General features: G+C 39.9%; 2 protein-coding genes across 2 annotated transcripts; both read left to right on the top strand.

Annotated features, from left to right (window-relative positions):
* Window positions 1-6,375: 6,375 nt before the first annotated feature.
* On the top strand, window positions 6,376-7,754 carry LOC132988707 (olfactory receptor 8G17-like). The gene has a single exon (XM_061056280.1). It carries the CDS (start codon window positions 6,597-6,599, stop codon window positions 7,536-7,538), a length of 942 nt encoding a protein of 313 aa, XP_060912263.1. The 5' UTR covers window positions 6,376-6,596; the 3' UTR covers window positions 7,539-7,754.
* An 8,398-nt stretch (window positions 7,755-16,152) lies between these two features.
* Window positions 16,153-17,186, top strand: LOC132988706 (olfactory receptor 8G17-like). Its single transcript, XM_061056278.1, has one exon. It carries the CDS (start codon window positions 16,156-16,158, stop codon window positions 17,077-17,079), a length of 924 nt encoding a protein of 307 aa, XP_060912261.1. The 5' UTR covers window positions 16,153-16,155; the 3' UTR covers window positions 17,080-17,186.
* The last annotated feature ends 1,959 nt before the right edge of the window (window positions 17,187-19,145 follow it).

Below are 19,145 nucleotides of genomic sequence, written 5' to 3'. Positions count from 1 at the left end.
ACAACCAAATCAAGACACCATAACCAAATCAAGACAACACAACCAAATCAAAACAACACAACCAAAGACAACACAACCAAATCAAGACACCATAACCAAATCAAGACAACACAACCAAAGACAACACAACCAAATCAAGACACCATAACCAAATCAAGACACCACAACCAAATCAAGACACCACAACCAAAGACAACACAACCAAATCAAGACAACGCAACCAAAGACACCACAACCAAATCAGGACACCACAACCAAAGACAACACAACCAAATCAAGACATCATAACTAAATCAAGACACCACACTGGTTCTGGTCCGGAGGCTTCTGAAGCGCCGACCGGAGGGCAGGAGGGTAAACAGTCTGTGGGCAGGGTGGGAGGAGTCTTTAAGGATGCCGTGAGCTCGCCGCAGACAGCGTTTTCTTTGGACATCCTCAATGGCAGGAAGTGGACACCTTGTGATGCGCTGGGCGGTTTTTACCACCCGCTGTAGCGCCTTACGGTCTGTGACAGAGCAGTTTCCGTACCAGACTGTGACACTGCTGGTCAGGATGCTCTCGATCACACAGCGGTAGAAGTTCCTCAGTACAGCTGAAGACAGGTGGTGTCTCTTCAGTGTCCTCAGGAAAAAGAGGCGTTGATGAGCCTTCTTAATCAGACTGGAGGTGTTAGTGGACCAGGAGAGGTCCTCTGTGATGTGGGTCCCCAGGAACTTGAAGCTGGAGACACGTTCAACAGCCATCCCGTTGATGTGAATGGGGTTGTGCGTGCTTCCTCTTTCTCTCCTGAAGTCCACGATGAGCTCCTTCGTCTTGCTGGTGTTGAGGAGCAGGTTATTGTCAGCACACCAGGCGGCCAGATGCTGTACCTCCTCCCTGTAGGCTGTGTCATCGTTGTTGCTGATGAGGCCAATCACCGCCGTATCTTCCGCAAACTTGATGATGGTGTTGGATCCATGTACAGGTCTGCAGTCGTGGGTGAAGAGGGAGTAGAGGAATGGGCTCAGCACACAGCCCTGTGGTACGCCTGTGTTGAGTGTGATGGTGGTGGAGCAGGTGTGTCCTGACCTAACATACTGGGGTCTGTTGGTCAGCAAGTTCATTATCCAGTGACGGAGGGAGGTGTTGAAGCCCAGGTCACCGAGTTTAGTGTTTAACTTGGAGGGGATGACAGTGTTGAATGCTGAGCTAAAATCAACAAACAGCATTCATGCGTATGTGTTGTTATTGTCCAGATGTGTGAGCACAGAATGCAGCGCAGTGGAAACTGCATCCTCTGTACTCCTATTGCTGCGGTAGGCAAACTGGTATGGGTCCAGTGTGGGTGGGAAGCAGTTTTTCCAGATGTGCTAGGACCAGTCGCTCAAGGCACTTCATTATGATGGGTGTGAGTGCTACAGGGCGGTAGTCATTCAGGCCTGTCGGGCTGGAGTGTTTCGGCACTGGGACAATGGAGGAGGCTTTGAAGCATGCTGGCACAGCTGCTTGGGTGAGGGACAGGTTGAAGATGTCCGTAAAAACCCCAGTGAGCTGCTCCGCACATGCTCTAAGCACGCGCCCGGGGGTGCTGTCTGGACCAGCAGCCTTTCGAGCGTTGATCCGGCTCAGTGCAACGTGGACATCTGTGGAGGTGAGTGAGGGGGCTGGTTGTCTGCAGGAGGTCTGGTCGTGGTCTGTGTCTCCCTGTTGTCTCTATTGAAACGAGCATAAAAGTGATTTAGCTCGTTCAGGAAGGAGACATCTGTGGTTATCGGGGTGGAGTTGCTGGGTTTATAATCACTGATGGCCTGGATGCCCTGCCACATGCGTCTGGGGTCGGAGTTGGAGAAGTGGTCCTCTACCTTCAGCTTGTAGCAGTGCCTGGCCTTGATGATGCCCCTCCTCAGGTTTGCCCTGGATACGCTGTAGGCCATTGCGTCATCTGATCTGAAGGCGGTGTTGCGGGCCTTCGGCAGGAGATGCACCTCCTTGTTCATCCATGGCTTCTGATTTGGGTATGTGGTGATCTGCTTCCATGTTGTAACACTGTCGATGGTGGTATTGATATAATCCAGCACAGAAGAGGTGTAGGTGTCAATGTCTGTGTGAGAGCCCCAGGTAGCCTGAGAAGCAAACATACTCCAGTCTGTGTGATGGAACTGAAGTACAGAGTCTGTCCCCGCTGGCCACACTTTAATGGCCAGCGGGGACGAGGAACAAAGAAAGGTGGTCCGACTGTCCCAGATGGGGGAGGGGGGTCGTGGTGTAGGCTCCTGCGATGTTTGTGTAAACATGATCCAGAGTTTTGTTTCCTCTTGTATTGCAGGAAACATGCTGGTGAAATTTAGGGAGCACTGTCTTTAAGTTTGAGTGATTAAAATCACCTGCAACTATAAATGTAGCCTCCGGGTGAGCAGTCTGTTGTTTACTGATGGCTGTGTAAAGTTCCTTCATAGCAGTTTTGATGATGGTAATGACGATGGTTTTTGTTTGATAACCATGATTTTAAGTTGGATTCTATACTGATTGAGCTCCCAAGAACAGCTGTCAATGTTGTGCTTTGCCTCTGTGCACTGCCTGTCAGCATTAGTGTCCAATCTGACTTAAAGCTGTTCATTTGCACTTACTGACATCGTTTTCCTCCTCTCTAGATCCTCGCTTTTGTTTTACTTATTCTCTGATGTAAGTGGCTTTGGATAAAAGTGTCTGCTAAATAAATTGTAGAATTGTAGAAATGCATTCACCACAATCAAAGCCACAGCCAAATAAAGACAAGGCAACAAAAAGTAGACAATACTGACACAATAACCACAAACATTTGGTTATTGTGTCTTGATTTGGTTGTTATGTCTTGATTTGGTTGTGATGTCTTGATTTGGTTGTTATGTCTTGATTTGGTTGTTATGTCTTGATTTGGTTATGGTGTCTTGATTTAGTTGTGATGTCTTTATTTGGTTGTTATGTCTTGATTTGGTTGTTATGTCTTGATTTGGTTGTGATGTCTTGATTTGGTTGTGATGTCTTGATTTGGTTGTTATGTCTTGATTTGGTTGTTATGTCTTGATTTGGTTGTGATGTCTTGATTTAGTTATGGTGTCTTGATTTGGTTGTTATGTCTTGATTTGGTTGTTATGTCTTGATGTAGTTATGGTGTCTTGATTTGGTTGTGATGTCTTGATTTGGTTGTGATGTCTTGATTTAGTTATGGTGTCTTGATTTGGTTGTGATGTCTTGATTTGGTTGTGATGTCTTGATTTAGTTATGGTGTCTTGATTTGGTTGTGATGTCTTGATTTGGTTGTGATGTCTTGATGTAGTTATGATGTCTTGATTTGGTTGTGATGTCTTGATTTGGTTGTGATGTCTTGATTTAGTTATGGTGTCTTGATTTTGTTGTGATGTCTTGATTTGGTTGTGATGTCTTGATTTAGTTATTGTGTCTTGATTTTGTTGTGATGTCTTGATTTGGTTGTTATGTCTTGATTTGGTTGTTATGTCTTGATTTGGTTGTGATGTCTTTATTTGGTTGTTATGACTTGATTTGGTTGTGGTGTCTTGATTTAGTTATGGTGTCTTGATTTGGTTATTGTGTCTTGATTTAGTTATTGTGTCTTGATTTGGTTGTTATGTCTTGATTTAGTTATTGTGTCTTGATTTGGTTGTTATGTCTTGATTTGGTTGTTATGTCTTGATTTAGTTATTGTGTCTTGATTTGGTTGTTATGTCTTGATTTGGTTGTGATGTCTTGATTTGGTTGTTATGTCTTGATTTGGTTGTTATGTCTTGATTTGGTTATGGTGTCTTGATTTAGTTGTGATGTCTTTATTTGGTTGTTATGTCTTGATTTGGTTGTTATGTCTTGATTTGGTTGTGATGTCTTGATTTGGTTGTGATGTCTTGATTTGGTTGTTATGTCTTGATTTGGTTGTTATGTCTTGATTTGGTTGTGATGTCTTGATTTAGTTATGGTGTCTTGATTTGGTTGTTATGTCTTGATTTGGTTGTTATGTCTTGATGTAGTTATGGTGTCTTGATTTGGTTGTGATGTCTTGATTTGGTTGTGATGTCTTGATTTAGTTATGGTGTCTTGATTTGGTTGTGATGTCTTGATTTGGTTGTGATGTCTTGATTTAGTTATGGTGTCTTGATTTGGTTGTGATGTCTTGATTTGGTTGTGATGTCTTGATGTAGTTATGATGTCTTGATTTGGTTGTGATGTCTTGATTTGGTTGTGATGTCTTGATTTAGTTATGGTGTCTTGATTTGGTTGTTATGTCTTGATTTGGTTGTGATGTCTTGATTTAGTTATGGTGTCTTGATTTGGTTGTGATGTCTTTATTTGGTTGTTATGTCCTGATTTAGTTATGGTGTCTTGATTTGGTTGTTATGTCTTGATGTAGTTATGGTGTCTTGATTTGGTTGTTATGTCTTGCTTTGGTTGTGATGCTTGATTTGGTTGTGATGTCTTGATGTAGTTATGATGTCTTGATTTGGTTGTTATGTCTTGATGTAGTTATGGTGTCTTGATTTGGTTGTGATGTCTTGATTTGGTTGTTATGACTTGATTTGGTTGTTATGTCTTGATTTAGTTATGGTGTCTTGATTTGGTTGTGATGTCTTTATTTGGTTGTTATGTCTTGATTTGGTTGTTATGACTTGATTTAGTTATGGTGTCTTGATTTGGTTGTGATGTCTTTATTTGGTTGTTATGTCTTGATTTAGTTATGGTGTCTTGATTTGGTTGTTATGTCTTGATGTAGTTATGGTGTCTTGATTTGGTTGTGATGTCTTGATTTGGTTGTTATGTCTTGATTTAGTTATGGTGTCTTGATTTGGTTGTGATGTCTTGATTTGGTTGTGATGTCTTGATGTAGTTATGGTGTCTTGATTTGGTTGTGATGTCTTGATTTGGTTGTTATGTCTTGATGTAGTTATGGTGTCTTGATTTGGTTGTGATGTCTTGATTTGGTTGTGATGTCTTGATGTAGTTATGATGTCTTGATTTGGTTGTTATGTCTTGATTTGGTTGTGATGTCTTGATTTAGTTATGGTGTCTTGATTTGGTTGTTATGTCTTGATTTGGTTGTGATGTCTTGATTTAGTTATGGTGTCTTGATTTGGTTGTGATGTCTTTATTTGGTTGTTATGTCTTGATTTAGTTATGGTGTCTTGATTTGGTTGTTATGTCTTGATTTGGTTGTGATGTCTTGATTTAGTTATGGTGTCTTGATTTGGTTGTTATGTCTTGATTTGGTTGTTATGTCTTGATTTAGTTTTGGTGTCTTGATTTGGTTGTTATGTCTTGATTTGGTTGTGATGTCTTGATTTAGTTATTGTGTCTTTATTTGGTTGTGGTGTCTTGCTTTGGTTGTGATGTTTGGTTGGTTGACTTTGTTGATGGTTATTTTCTGCAGCAATTGTTTTCTTAAAGCTCCTGTGAGGTAAGAGGTAAAACTTTGTTCTCAGGGGATGCTTAAGTGTGACACAAAGGTTTTTAGATGCAAGGTGTTAAGCTCTCAGGTTCGCAGTCATTTTGTCTAAAAGTGGAAATCATCCTTTGTAATTAGCACTTAAAATCAAATGTTATTATATATAATGAGGTAAAATAAGTGTATTAAGAAGTTTCTTATAAATATGTTTGCATGATTGTTATCCTAATTTACCTCACACACATTTACGCCATCATACGAATTGTTTTGTATCCCAGCTCCATTGGTTGCCTGATAAATCATTCAAAAAAAATAGCTATTGTAGCTTTTTTTTAAAACACTTTATCATACTTAGGGTATTATAAAAACTATCCCTTCATCCAGTGTATCCTCTGGAGTAACTAGGGTTCTTCTTAAAAGCAGGAGATATGGTGACTACACACCATCTTTACATGACTGAAATACATTAAAAAAACTACAACAGGCTGTATGGGCGATATACAAATAGACTATATGAAGTATATTTTAATTTCTGATTCCCAGAGATACATGTGATAAGGCTAGAGCTGTCCCTTTTGGAGAAGCCCTAATTTGACCTATTTTCGTTTTTTGGTAAGACGCATAAAACATCCAAAAAAAGTTATTTTGCAGTAAAATATTTTTATACAACCATCCGTTTCATAAACTAGACATGTTCAAGTTATGAAAAAATATGGTTGTGCTTTGTTCTACCTCGGGTAGGGGTATCTCAACTTTTAGGGGCCCAAGTTCCTCTACTATAGGTCCTAATGTTGCACCAGACATTATCCACGGTGATGGTTACTCCCTAAGGCGAAATCCTGTCCATAAAACATGATACCTAAGAACAACATCTTGCTGGTGCCTGCAGATGTTCAAAGCAGGGAAGTGGGAGGAACAAGGAGTTTGAAGCTAAAGGCAGTCAGGGTAGGTCTTTGGAAACATCTTCACTATTGATCAAGTCAAGATCATATGAATTTGATATAGTTCTTTATTGTTTGTATGTCTCACTAGAAGGATCACTTACGGCAAGCATCACTGGTAATATCTTGGAAAAGTTCATGTTTCTGTTTTGTGTAGTGTTAGCATCAATCTTTCACAAAATGATCTTTAATGGATGTAATTTATAACACCTGTCGCATTATACATTTTCCATCAGTCTTTCAGGTTGATGGAAAACTACACCTACAACAGCTTGACGCTCCAGCTGGAGGGGTTAAATGTCTCCAAGGATTCCCTCTACCCTGCCTTTTTCTTCTTCCTTTTCTCCTACCTCTTTATTATGATTGCAAATTTAGGTATTGCTTTTATGGTTTTCATTGACGAGAACCTTCACCAGCCTATGTACCTACTTTTTTGCAACCTTCCTTTTAATGACATCATTGGAAACTCTATCATGGTGCCTCGTGTGCTGATGGACATGTTGCGGCCGCCTTCTGAGCGCCTCATCAGTTATTCTGAGTGTGTTGTGCAAGCTTTCACCACACACATGTTTGGTACCACATCCCACACAGTGCTTATGATCATGGCCTTTGATAGATACGTGGCCATCTGTAATCCTCTGCACTATACAACAATAATGAGCAACAGAATGGTGATGAAGCTGACAGTTTCTGCCTGGGGGGTGGCTTTTGCATTGGTTGCGATTCTTCTCGGTCTGACCATGCGTCTGAACCGCTGCAGGTCTGTGATCATGAATCCTTACTGTGATAATGCCTCCTTGTTTAAACTATCCTGTGAAAGTGTTTTTATTAATAATGTATATGGCCTCACTTTCACTGTGGTCTTGTTCACCTCCTCTATAGGAAGCATTGTTCTCACTTACACAAAGATCACAGTAGTTTGTCTGATGAGTAAGAACAAGTCTTTGAACAGTAAAGCCTTAAAGACCTGCAGCACTCACCTCTTTGTGTATCTCATCATGATGTTTAGTGGATGCCTTGTAATCTTTCTGCATCGCTACCCTCAGTACTCAGACTACAGAAAATTGTCAAGCATTTTATTTCATATCATCCCTGGAAGCCTCAATCCCATTATATACGGCGTACAGTCCAAAGAGATTCGGAAATTTTTGTTAAAGTTCTTTCGGCACAAGAAAGTTGTGGCATCATGACAGAGACTATTTAAAAAAAAGTTTTCTACTATTTTCATTGATCTAGTGCTTGTCCTTTTATACATAAGAGTAAAGCTGATAACAGGCTTTCTTTGTGTTACAGCTTGATAATAACAAAGTCATAAGTGTACTGTGGTAATATCATGAAGTGGCTGTCTGTAACTGTCTATATACAGACAAATACCCTTTTTGTTTTCCATCAATAATTAAAATAATAAAATATTTTAACTAAAGAGTCAAGTTTTCTTTTAATGTGTCTGTGGGGATTTTTCTATCAAGACAGAAAAGTCCAGTCACTTATTTCCAATGTGCTAGCTGTTGATAACTGTGTTGAAAGCCTACAGACTACAATCCAATTCATTCAGCTATATCAAATGCTTCAAATAGAGCCCTCAATGAATGACTATCATGCCTAACATAATGTACGACCTTCAGGGAATTATTTTTATAATATCAAATGATTAGATGTATTCGTTGCGATCACTTTAACAATTTGAGCTGCAGGGGTTCTGGTGGCCGAGTTTGCGCCCCCCATGTATAGAGGCTGTATAGCGGCATGGGTTAGAAATCTGACCTGTGGCTCCATTCTTGCATCCTCGCTCTCTCTCTCTCTCTCTCCCTGATTTCCAACTTAATCCACAGTCCTGTCTCTACATTAAAGGCGCAAAAAGCACAAACATGTTTTTAAAAATAAAATAAGATTTATGTCACATTCAGGAAAAACAAAGAAGGGGACCCAAGTGCAAAATCTAACCAAAAATGATTTATTTTAACCAAAAGTACAAATAAGGCTTACTTCTTGAAAAATGTAAACTAAAAAATTCCGAAATTTTACGAAAGGTCAAAAACACAGGGAGTCACAGGGAAAAACTGACAACAAGAGGGAAGGCACATTGAGATTAAGGGTGCAACCGAATTGTCATTTTTGCTTAGGAAGGTTCCTAACTGCCATGATAAGAGCGAATTGTCTAAAAGCTAAGGAAAGGTGGGTCAATGCTTCCTTTATAACCTCCTTTAGCATAGGATACACTGGACTTTAGGTCTGTATTTTCTTTAATTATATGTTTTCCCTTTGGGGTGGGGGGAGTGGATTTTTTTTATTATATATATATATAGTTTGACTGTTATATGCTTTGTTAAATGTATTGTATTTTTTGTAAAATGTAAAAACTCAATAAATACATATCAAAAAAAAAAAGGGATACACTGGACCATCCTTTACAAAAAGAGATGAGATAATGCCGCCCCACAATTCTTTGCGGCCGCAACATTTAAAGCGACTCGCATATCCAACAATTTTGTTGTTTACAATAATACTTTATTTATGAAGTGCTTTCATCAAAGTGCTGTACAAAGCTCACAGAAAATACAGGGACAATGTTGAATGGCTTGTAACTATTCCATTAGGCCTTTTGGTCACTGTGCATTCTTCCCCAACTGCCCTTTCAGTAACATTCTTTTGTCCATGGTGTTAATATGAGTTGAAGAATCCCCCCACCGGAACGGGCACAGACAGTGGTGAGGCAACAGCAGCGACTTAGCCGTGGTTTGATACCATGCATAAGGCTCTGGGGGAAAGGCCGTCCATTCACACCAAACCTCCACCAGATACCTGTGCATTGCGTGTCCGCTCCAGTCCGTTTCGGCTCTGTGCACAGCAGACAGCAGCGACAACGCAAGATAAAGTGATGTATGTGTTTTAAAACTCTATATAAACTTCATAAACAAAAACACAAACGGTCATTTTTCTGAACCGTTAAAACGATTTGATCTTGAACATTAACTGGATGTTTTAATGTTGTTTCTGTGTCTCACTTCCTGTCCCGCTTGTTCTTTTCTGTGCTAAATTGATGCGTCGGGTTCCAGCATCCGGCAAAAATAGAAGTCCTGTGTATCTGCTGCGGAGGGCACCGGACTGCCGGAGCTCAGATGGATCTGAGACGCTGTGGAGCGGACCCAGTGGAAGCACACACATTGAATAAAGTGAAAACCTATCACCCCCGCTGCCGGAACGGAGCGGAGACGGACCGGAGGAAGTTGGCCGTCAGCCTCCCACCCTCATTGCCTCATGCCGGGTGCCAAACCACGACCAGACTGCTGCTGAGGTTTCATCCTCCTAATCATCCCTCCAGCCCACAGATGATGAGGAGTCTGCACCCTCCACCTGCTCCCAGCCTCCCACAAGAGACAGAAGAGGAGTGGGGGCATGTTGGCCTTCATGAGACAGCAGGCCAAAAAAAGATGACGCCGGCAATGGTGCTCTCCTTGAGCAGTGATTCCTGAGCGAACTAGTTAAAAAAAAGTCAAATGTAAAGCTCTGCAACCATCTTTCAGGAGGGTAAAACCTGACACCCATACATACAACAGGCATACTCACCAAAAACTCTCTATTAGACAGCCCAAACAAAGGAAAGACAGGCAGCTCAACCCATTATGTCAAACTGAAAGAAAAAGAAATTGGAGGAAATAACATTAGTGCAAATTAATTTCAGAGTAAGAGTCATCTGGTGCATGAGGACCATGGGGAGCCTTGATTTGGATGAGGCATCCATCAATGGCTCCCACACAGTGGCTGAAGGCTGGGCTGTTGGCTAGGTGTTGGAAGCCATTGCCTACTTCAGCACACTGTTGGAAAGGGGTAAAGTTTTTCCAGGTAGGAAATAAGTGTGTCACACATCTGATGCACAACATCAAAGACGGTTGACTTTGGCACATTGAAGACCCGGGAGACAACACAGTATAAGACAACCCATGTGCCAGCCAGTAGACCACCAGGAGGACCTCCATTTACTGCCCTCAGCCATGGGTCTTCTCCCTCCTGAGTAGGGCCATCAGTGCCTCAATCGATGGCCTACTCGGGGGGTAGTCAAAGTTCGGCTCTCATGTTTGATCAAAAAAGATCTGAACAAGGGGGACATGGGGGTTGGGGGTGGCATAAATGTTTCTCCTCTCCTGTAAAGGACAAAATAAAGTGTCAATACATACAAGTTTTTTTTCCTGTCTTCTTTTTATGCTCTGCATGCTCTGATCTATGGTCTAAACCATTATCAGCATCCGCTTACCATTTGTGCATACAATGAGCCTCCGCAGTCGCACCCTCTTCTTTCTGATCATTTGTTGGTTTTGCTGCATGGCGGACCATACAGCAGCAACTTTTCCATTTTCCATCTTGCTTTATAACTAAACTCCCCAGCTGCCCTGTTATAGGCCAGTAATTGATAATTGGCTCATCTGGATACATACCACTCAGCTAGGTAGGTGGTTATTGGCCATTCATTGAGCGTGGTAGTGTTAGGCCCTTGATTATCTGATAGTTATTTCTCTCGGGAATCAACTATTTTGTCACATTACACATGCACAGCCTGTATCAGTCATAGCAACTTAAAAGCACAAGTCTACATGTCACAGTGTTTACTGATTTGTGTGGTGGTTCTGAAGATATTATGCAAAGCCATATAATCAGATTACAATCACCATAAAACAGAGCACTCTGTCTTTGAAGAAAAAGGGATCAGAGACATTTTTAGCCAGATGATGTTTTATTCAACATATTTAATTCACTTCAGAATGCTTTGTGCAGTTGTACATTTGTATGCCTAAAACATGTATATCTTGCATAAATGTAACAATTCATTTCATACAATCATACTTATTTTGGATTAATGTTGATTTATGAGTGGACAGGAAGGTGAGTGTGAGCAATCATTCTCAATGTGACATTCTTTTAGTTTCACTTTTGTTACTGGTAGCCTCTTTTCCTTTTATTTAAATTCAAACCTTGTGATAATTAGGATTATATATTATGTAAGAGGCACAGGGGAAAGTCTTTTAGATGTGCTTTTAGTAGTCCATTTTCGGAAAATTGCAGTTTTCCAGAGGCAGACCCACGTCATTAAAATCCACTGTCACATAATTACGTAACCTAGTGGAAATGCGGTCAGATTGTCAAAACAACGTAATTGCCTTTCCCTTAATACTTTATGAATTCTCCTAAAACCATTTCTCAACCTCATGATGTTTTCCCTGGGGTTAAGGTAAAGTGGATAGTGAAAGGGGATAGGAGGGTCAATACGGATGCACCCTTAATACACAGGGGTGATCAAACACAGGTGAGACAAACGACACAGGTGAAGACAATCAAAGCTGGACGGAAACGCACAGAGGCAGGAAGTAAGACAAGAAACACTGGGGACATGAACTGCAAAAAATAAATCAGAAACACTTAAGACACACACAGAACCCAAGAATGTAACAATACACACTAGAACATAGAGACACACATGATAAGAAATTACAAAAGAAAACATAAAACACTAAAGACTAAACTAGTAAACATTAAGATAAAGAAACACACAAGGGAAACAAGCCTGTATTACGAAGCAGGATTTGGGGTTAGTAAGGTAATTAGTTATTATTGTCAGTTCTTTTTTTTTTTGTAATTTAACTTTTTATTTTAACTTAACATTCAACAAACAAAACAGACAGCATTGTTGTTGTACAATAGTATGCCCAAAGTCCCATAACAACTGAGTACATAATTGGAACCAAAATAACAATTCAGTAACCACAGTATACACAGTACCACATCTTTATCATTACAATGCACCAATGGTACTACATGTATAAGCAAAAAAGTGGCCCCATAACCTCTGGAAGTTCTCACCTTCATTATTGATTCTGGCTAACACTTGTTCATAAGACACAGTTTCTGACATAAGTTCCATCCATTGCTTAAATTGTGGAGGGATGTACTTTTCCATAATCTAAGGATCAATTGTGCGGCCGTTACGATCCCAACGTTTATCACAACAAGGTCATATTTCGATACCTTGGTCAATTCAGTTTGATCCCCTAACAGGCAAATCCTTGGTGATTTAGGTATTGTCATACCCAACCCCTTACCTATGTGTTCCATGACTTGGTCTTTGGACTTCGAAAATGGGTTTACAAGTTTGCATTCCCAGAGTGCATGTAAAAATGTTCCTGGTTCTATCTGACACTTCCAACATAAATTATTGGCCAGTATGCCCATCCTATGGAGTTTAGAAGGAGTAAAATAAAACCTATGTATTATTTTATATTGAGTAAATTTCCCCCTTGCCTCCTTTATATACCTCCCCGTGTTTGATAGGATTTTTGACCAAACCTCCTCGCTTAATTCACATTCTAAGTCTTTCTGCCAAGTCATTCTCAAACTTTTACATATATCTTTTTGTAACCCATTAAAAAGTTTATAGAACCCAGCTGCTCTGTGTACCATAGAGGGTAACTCCAAAAATTAAATCACAGGATTCTTATTCTGAGTGAATTTGCCCTTAGTGATACCGTCTCTGATTTGTAAGTATTTCCAAAAGTTTCCTTTATACTCCAAATCGTATTTCTGCAGAAGTTCAGAAAAAGACATAAACCTTCCATCTACATATAGGTCACGTATCTTGTGAATCCCTAATAGAAGCCATTGATTCCAATAGACAGACCTTTTCCCAATCCGTATGTCCGGGTTGTACCATAAAGAAGCATATGATTGTTTTAAGTGTGACGCTCCACATATCCTGTGAACTTCTCTCCAGACTGATTTTGAATGAGCCAGCACTGGGTTTGAAGAATAATCATGTCCGTTAGTCCTTGATCCATGTGAGAGAACGTCCAAAGGTGTGAAGGGGCTGACCAGCTCCTGTTCTATTTTGATCCAGCACAACTCAGTGTTAGTTTCTCTCCAGTGTTCCCCCAATCTAGACATTTCAAATGCGAGATTGTATAGTCTTATATTGGGGAGGCCTAAGCCTCCTATGTCCCTTGTTGACAACATTTTCTTAATGTTAATTCTTGGCCTTTTTTTACCCCAAAGAAAATCTTTGATGATATTATCAAATTTCTTGAACAACAGTGGTGATATATCAACAGGAAACATCAAGGAAACATAATTGAATTGCGGAGCAACCACCATTTTAATCACATTAATTTTCCCCAACAAAGTAAGCTTCAATTTCCCCCATTTAAATTTTTATCTTGTGCAGGAGTGGTTCTATATTTAAAAGCATTATTTCCTCCAAATTTGGATTTAATCGAATCCCCAGATATTTTATACCTGAGGGTACCCATTTGAAATTAAGTAATATAATTTGAGTGACATGTATTCGATATTGGCATACCTTCTGACTTGTGCCAATTTATCTTATAACCCGATAGATTAGCATTTGAGTCAATACATTCAAGTAAAACCGGTAGAGAAACCGCAGGGTCTGCTATAACTGCTAAAATGTTGTCTGCATACATAAACAACTTATGCTCCCTACCACCTGCCTGCACACCGTCAATTCGAACATCCGCTCTAATTGCTAAAGCCAGCGGTTCTAGGACTATCGTGAATAACAGGGGGAAAGGGAGCAGCCCTGTCTTGTTCCCCTTCAGAGGCAAGGCGCGTACACTCTTTCCTTGTGCTGTGCGCGTGTAACACTTTTGCACGCCACACTTTTCAGTTTTTTATTTGTAAAAAAAATTGAAAATCACATAATTTTCCTTCCACTTCACAATTATGCGCCACTTTGTGTTGCTCTATCACATAAAATCCCAATGAAATACATTTATGTTTGTTGTTGTAACGTGACAAAATGTGGAAAAGTTCAAGGGGTATGAATACTTTTGCAAGCCACTGTACTCAGTAGTATTGAGATTAATGTATATACTGTAGTTTAACCCATAATATTTACGATATCTTAGTCACTGTTAATTAAACCATATCTGAACAGGTTGATGCCCAGAGAGGTGGAAAGTGTGTGCTGCAAGCAGCTTAACGCCTGATGTAAAGACAAATAGTTTCCTTATACAAAATGATCATTCAAAGTATGAATACACAAGATTAATACTGGATCCTCAGAACTGAAACACCTTCTAACACATACTCCAACAGGTTCAGAATAAATGTCTGGAGCCTCCAGAGGAGCCATGACTCTTAATCCAGGCCTTGAGCCTGTCTGCCTGAACCCCTACTCCCTGCAGAATGCTCTGAACATTTATCAGACAGACCATGGACCGCTGGAGATGAAGGAGAGAGCTGTGTAAGTCATTTTTATTTAGGAATGTCAAATTAACAGTTATGTTAGTCAAATTGAATGCATTTCTTAAAAATAAGCTGAGAGTTTTAGGAAATACAGAGTTGGTTTAGTGTTAGTTTAACTCAGTTTTGGTATTGTCAGGATCAATGCACAGTCAAACAATTAGAATGTACTCATGTGGTGCCTACAGACAAATGTAAATAATCAAAAATAATGTTTTACATTGACAAAAGTTCTGGACAGTACAAACACAAGTAAGTGAACATCCAAAAATGACTAGAGAATATACTCAGTAGAGAGCAGTCATCCACCTAGGCCAAATAAATCAGAAAAAAGCAAACAGAGAAAAAAAACAGATGTCCAGGCCAATCCATACAGCCAAATAGATTTCAGGCACGCTGCAGGTTGATCCATCTTTCATCTTCTAGGGATCATGATGTGCTGTATAAGACCGACAAACTGAGAAAAGAAGACTATAAGACCACTTAACCCAAAATAAATCTTGATGAATATATAATCACATTACTTTTTTACGTTTGTTATTATAGGCGTGCTCGCTACCTGGCATCCTTTGTTTCCTGGTGCTGGGGATACCTGGGAAAGCACAACCGGGTAGTGATACCTTCCTGCGTTGTTGTCTGTATCCACCAGGAGTACCCTGATGAAGAGGAAGAGTACACCGGTTTTAGGCCTCCAATTTAAATTTTATTAAATTAAAAAAGTTAATGTATTGTTATGTTTGGACATGTATTTTATATAAAGTCATTTCATTGATTTAATAGACTTTTATATAAAGAAAGAATGGTAAAACATTCCACATTTTTAAAATTACAGAAACTGGTCTCCTCTGATCCCGAAACGCTTACAGAGTGTTGTTAAAAGAACAACATCACCCTGTCTCAACTCTCTTGAAAAGTTTCATCAAATTGAATATATTGCCTCTCAAAACAATGACGTTTCTTGGTTCAACATTTGACATGTTGCCTTTGTGCTATTTTTCTAGATCATTTCTAACAATCAGAAGAGTCATGACTGTCGTATTCAAAGGTCAATAGAATTGTTTTTTCTTAATCCAGTACTTAAAAGTTGTGTGCTTTTTGCAGCTTGCATACAGTTTCACTTGCATCATACTGTCCCTGACGTAATGATGACCGACTCCTCCTGATGATAACAATGACTGATTCCTGTGAGTTAAACAATGTCTATAAAACTTCACACAAGAGAAGATGTTGTCTGCTGGTTATCAGCAGTGGGCAGGGAACACAAGAGGCTGAGAGAAGCTCACAGAAGGTATTGCTGATTGACAAGAAAGTGTTGTGTTTTTTTCACCATAATTGATTGAAGTTTCCTGTCATTAAGTTACTTTAATATTTTGTTGAGCCTGGTAGCATCAATCTTTGGATGTCATGATGTAACTCAAATGTCATTGTTTTGTTATATGAGGTCAAATGTTTCTGTTTTGTTTAGTTTTAAATTTTAATTTATCATAAAATTAATCTCTAATTCATATAATTCATGAAAACACCTGTTGCATTACGATTGCTCTTTTGTCTTTCAGGTTGATGGAAAACTACACCTACAACAGCTTGACGCTCCAGATGGAGGGGTTAAATGTCTCCAAGGATTCCCTCTATCCTGTCTTTTTCTTCTTCCTTTTCTCCTACCTCTTTATTATGATTGCAAATTTAGGTATTGCTTGTCTAGTTTTCATTGACGAGAACCTTCACCAGCCTATGTACCTACTTTTTTGCAACCTTCCTTTTAATGACATCATTGGAAACTCTATCATGGTGCCTCGTATGCTGATGGACATGTTGCGGCCGCCTTCTGAGCGCCTCATCAGTTATTCTGAGTGTGTTGTGCAAGCTTTCACCACACACATGTTTGGTACCACATCCCACACAGTGCTTATGATCATGGCCTTTGATAGATATGTGGCCATCTGTAATCCTCTGCACTATACAACAATAATGAGCAACAGAATGGTGATGAAGCTGACAGTTTCTGCCTGGGGGGTGGCTTTTGCATTGGTTGCGATTCTTCTCGGTCTGACCATGCGTCTGAACCGCTGCAGGTCTGTGATCATGAATCCTTACTGTGATAATGCCTCCTTGTTTAAACTATCCTGTGAAAGTGTTTTTATTAATAATGTATACGGCCTCACTTTCACTGTGGTCTTGCTCACCTCCTCTATAGGAAGCATTGTTCTCACTTACACAAAGATCACAGTAGTTTGTCTGACGAGTAAGAACAAGTCTTTGAACAGTAAAGCCTTAAAGACCTGCAGCACTCACCTCTTTGTGTATCTCATCATGGTGTTTAATGGAATGTCTATCATCGCTCTTCATCGCTACCCTCAGTACTCAGACTACAGAAAATTGTCAAGCATTTTATTTCATATCATCCCTGGAAGCCTCAATCCCATTATATACGGCGTACAGTCCAAAGAGATTCGGAAATTTTTGAAGAAAGTTGTGGCATCATGACAGAGACTATTTAAAAAAGTTATTTATTCTAATGTTTTCTACTATTTTCATTGATCTAGTGCTTGTCCTTTTATATGTAAGAGTAAAGCTGATAACAGGCTTTCTTTGTGTTATAACAAAGTCATAAGTGTACTGTGGTAATATCATGAAGTGGCTGTCTGTAACTGTCTATATACAGACAAATACCCTTTTTGTTTTCCATCAATAATTAAAATAATAAAATATTTTAACTAAAGAGTCAAGTTTTCTTTTAATGTGTCTGTGGGGATTTTTCTATCAAGACAGAAAAGTCCAGTCACTTATTTCCAATGTGCTAGCTGTTGATAACTGTGTTGAAAGCCTACAGACTACAATCCAATTAATTCAGCTATATCAAATGCTTCAAATAGAGCCCTCAATGAATGACTATCATGCCTAACATAATGTACGACCTTCAGGGAATTATTTTTATAATATCAAATGATTAGATGTATTCGTTGCGATCACTTTAACAATTTGAGCTGCAGGGGTTCTGGTGGCCGAGTTTGCGCCCCCCATGTATAGAGGCTGTATAGCGGCATGGGTTAGAAATCTGACCTGTGGCTCCATTCTTGCATCCTCGCTCTCTCTCTCTCTCTCTCCCTGATTTCCAACTTAATCCACAGTCCTGTCTCTACATTAAAGGCGCAAAAAGCACAAACATGTTTTTAAAAATAAAATAAAATTCATGTCACATTCAGGAAAAACAAAGAAGGGGACCCAAGTGCAAAATCTAACCAAAAATGATTTATTTTAACCAAAAGTACAAATAAGGCTTACTTCTTGAAAAATGTAAACTAAAAAATTCCGAAATTTTACGAAAGGTCAAAAACACAGGGAGCCACAGGGAAAAACTGACAACAAGAGGGAAGGCACATTGAGATTAAGGGTGCAACCGAATTGTCATTTTTGCTTAGGAAGGTTCCTAACTGCCATGATAAGAGCGAATTGTCTAAAAGCTAAGGAAAGGTGGGTCAATGCTTCCTTTATAACCTCCTTTAGCATAGGATACACTGGACTTTAGGTCTGTCTTTTCTTTAATTATATGTTTTCCCTTTGGGGTGGGGGGAGTGGATTTTTTTTATTATATATATATATAGTTTGACTGTTATATGCTTTGTTAAATGTATTGTATTTTTTGTAAAATGTAAAAACTCAATAAATACATGTCAAAAAAAAAAAGGGATACACTGGACCATCCTTTACAAAAAGAGATGAGATAATGCCGCCCCACAATTCTTTGCGGCCGCAACATTTAAAGCGACTCGCATATCCGACAACTTTGTTGTTTACAATAATACTTTATTTATGAAGTGCTTTCATCAAAGTGCTGTACAAAGCTCACAGAAAATACAGGGACAATGTTGAATGGCTTGTAACTATTCCATTAGGCCTTTTGGTCACTGTGCATTCTTCCCCAACTGCCCTTTCAGTAACATTCTTTTGTCCATGGTGTTAATATGAGTTGAAGAATTCCCCCCACCGGAACGGGCACAGACAGTGGTGAGGCAACAGCAGCGACTTAGCCGTGGTTTGATACCATGCATAAGGCTCTGGGGGAAAGGCCGTCCATTCACACCAAACTTCCACCAGATACCTGTGCATTGCGTGTCCGCTCCAGTCCGTTTCGGCTCTGTGCACAGCAGACAGCAGCGACAACGCAAGATAAAGTGATGTATGTGTTTTAAAACTCTATATAAACTTCATAAACAAAAACACAAACGGTCATTTTTCTGAACCGTTAAAACGATTTGATCTTGAACATTAACTGGATGTTTTAATGTTGTTTCTGTGTCTCACTTCCTGTCCCGCTTGTTCTTTTCTGTGCTAAATTGATGCGTCGGGTTCCAGCATCCGGCAAAAATAGAAGTCCTGTGTATCTGCTGCGGAGGGCACCGGACTGCCGGAGCTCAGATGGATCTGAGACGCTGTGGAGCGGACCCAGTGGAAGCACACACATTGAATAAAGTGAAAACCTATCACCCCCGCTGCCGGAACGGAGCGGAGACGGACCGGAGGAAGTTGGCCGTCAGCCTCCCACCCTCATT

Source organism: Labrus mixtus, chromosome 14 (assembly GCF_963584025.1).
Source record: "Labrus mixtus chromosome 14, fLabMix1.1, whole genome shotgun sequence".
NCBI lineage: Eukaryota > Metazoa > Chordata > Actinopteri > Labriformes > Labridae > Labrus > Labrus mixtus.
The sequence above is the reverse complement of the archived record's forward strand: the minus strand, read 5'-3'. Positions and strand labels throughout refer to the sequence as shown.